Here is a 491-nt window from a genome sequence, read left to right on the forward strand (position 1 = left end):
AAAACCTGAGCTCTCCAAATACTTTGTACACCTACCTGCGAGTTTGAACAGAGGCATTGTTGCTGAAATCCCTGATTCTAGGATAGCACAGTAGAAAAGAAGAGAGAGGAGACCGTGGGTGACTGACTGACGCTATAAAATATCCTGACATTCATTTTACTATTTTGCTTTGCCCCCTGAAATTTGACCCTTCTCTGCTAAGTGGAGAGAGATGAGCTTTGGACCTATTTATAGCTTGAGGCATTTGATAGTGAAAAACAGGTGAAGCTTTCAGTCTTTACTTTGGGATTAGAAGTTATCTGTGGTAGTTCAAAAACTGCATTTCAATACTCTCTAAATCTTCCTACAGACTGGATCCTTGGCAAGTGTAATACACGATGTGACCACTGATGGTGATTTCCCACCCTAGTGAAACACAGTGAAGTCTTTTTGGTTTCTGAAGCTACGATCCTCAGGGTTTCATATCACACGAACAGCTTTCTGTGGTTGGT

At 41.5% G+C, this 491-nt stretch overlaps 1 protein-coding gene across 2 annotated transcripts in view; it reads right to left on the bottom strand.

The window, feature by feature from the left end:
- Window positions 1-155, bottom strand: part of AMPD1 (adenosine monophosphate deaminase 1) — a 24,689-nt gene extending 24,534 nt beyond the window's left edge. For both annotated transcript variants that reach the window (XM_012000799.1, XM_012000798.1), the window contains exon 1: window positions 114-155. In XM_012000799.1, coding sequence (XP_011856189.1) covers window positions 114-155 — 42 coding nt within the window. The remainder of the gene's footprint in view (window positions 1-113) is intronic.
- Between the last annotated feature and the right edge of the window lie 336 nt (window positions 156-491).

The sequence above is a fragment of the Mandrillus leucophaeus genome, unplaced genomic scaffold (genome assembly GCF_000951045.1).
Source record: "Mandrillus leucophaeus isolate KB7577 unplaced genomic scaffold, Mleu.le_1.0 Scaffold64, whole genome shotgun sequence".
Lineage (NCBI taxonomy): Eukaryota > Metazoa > Chordata > Mammalia > Primates > Cercopithecidae > Mandrillus > Mandrillus leucophaeus.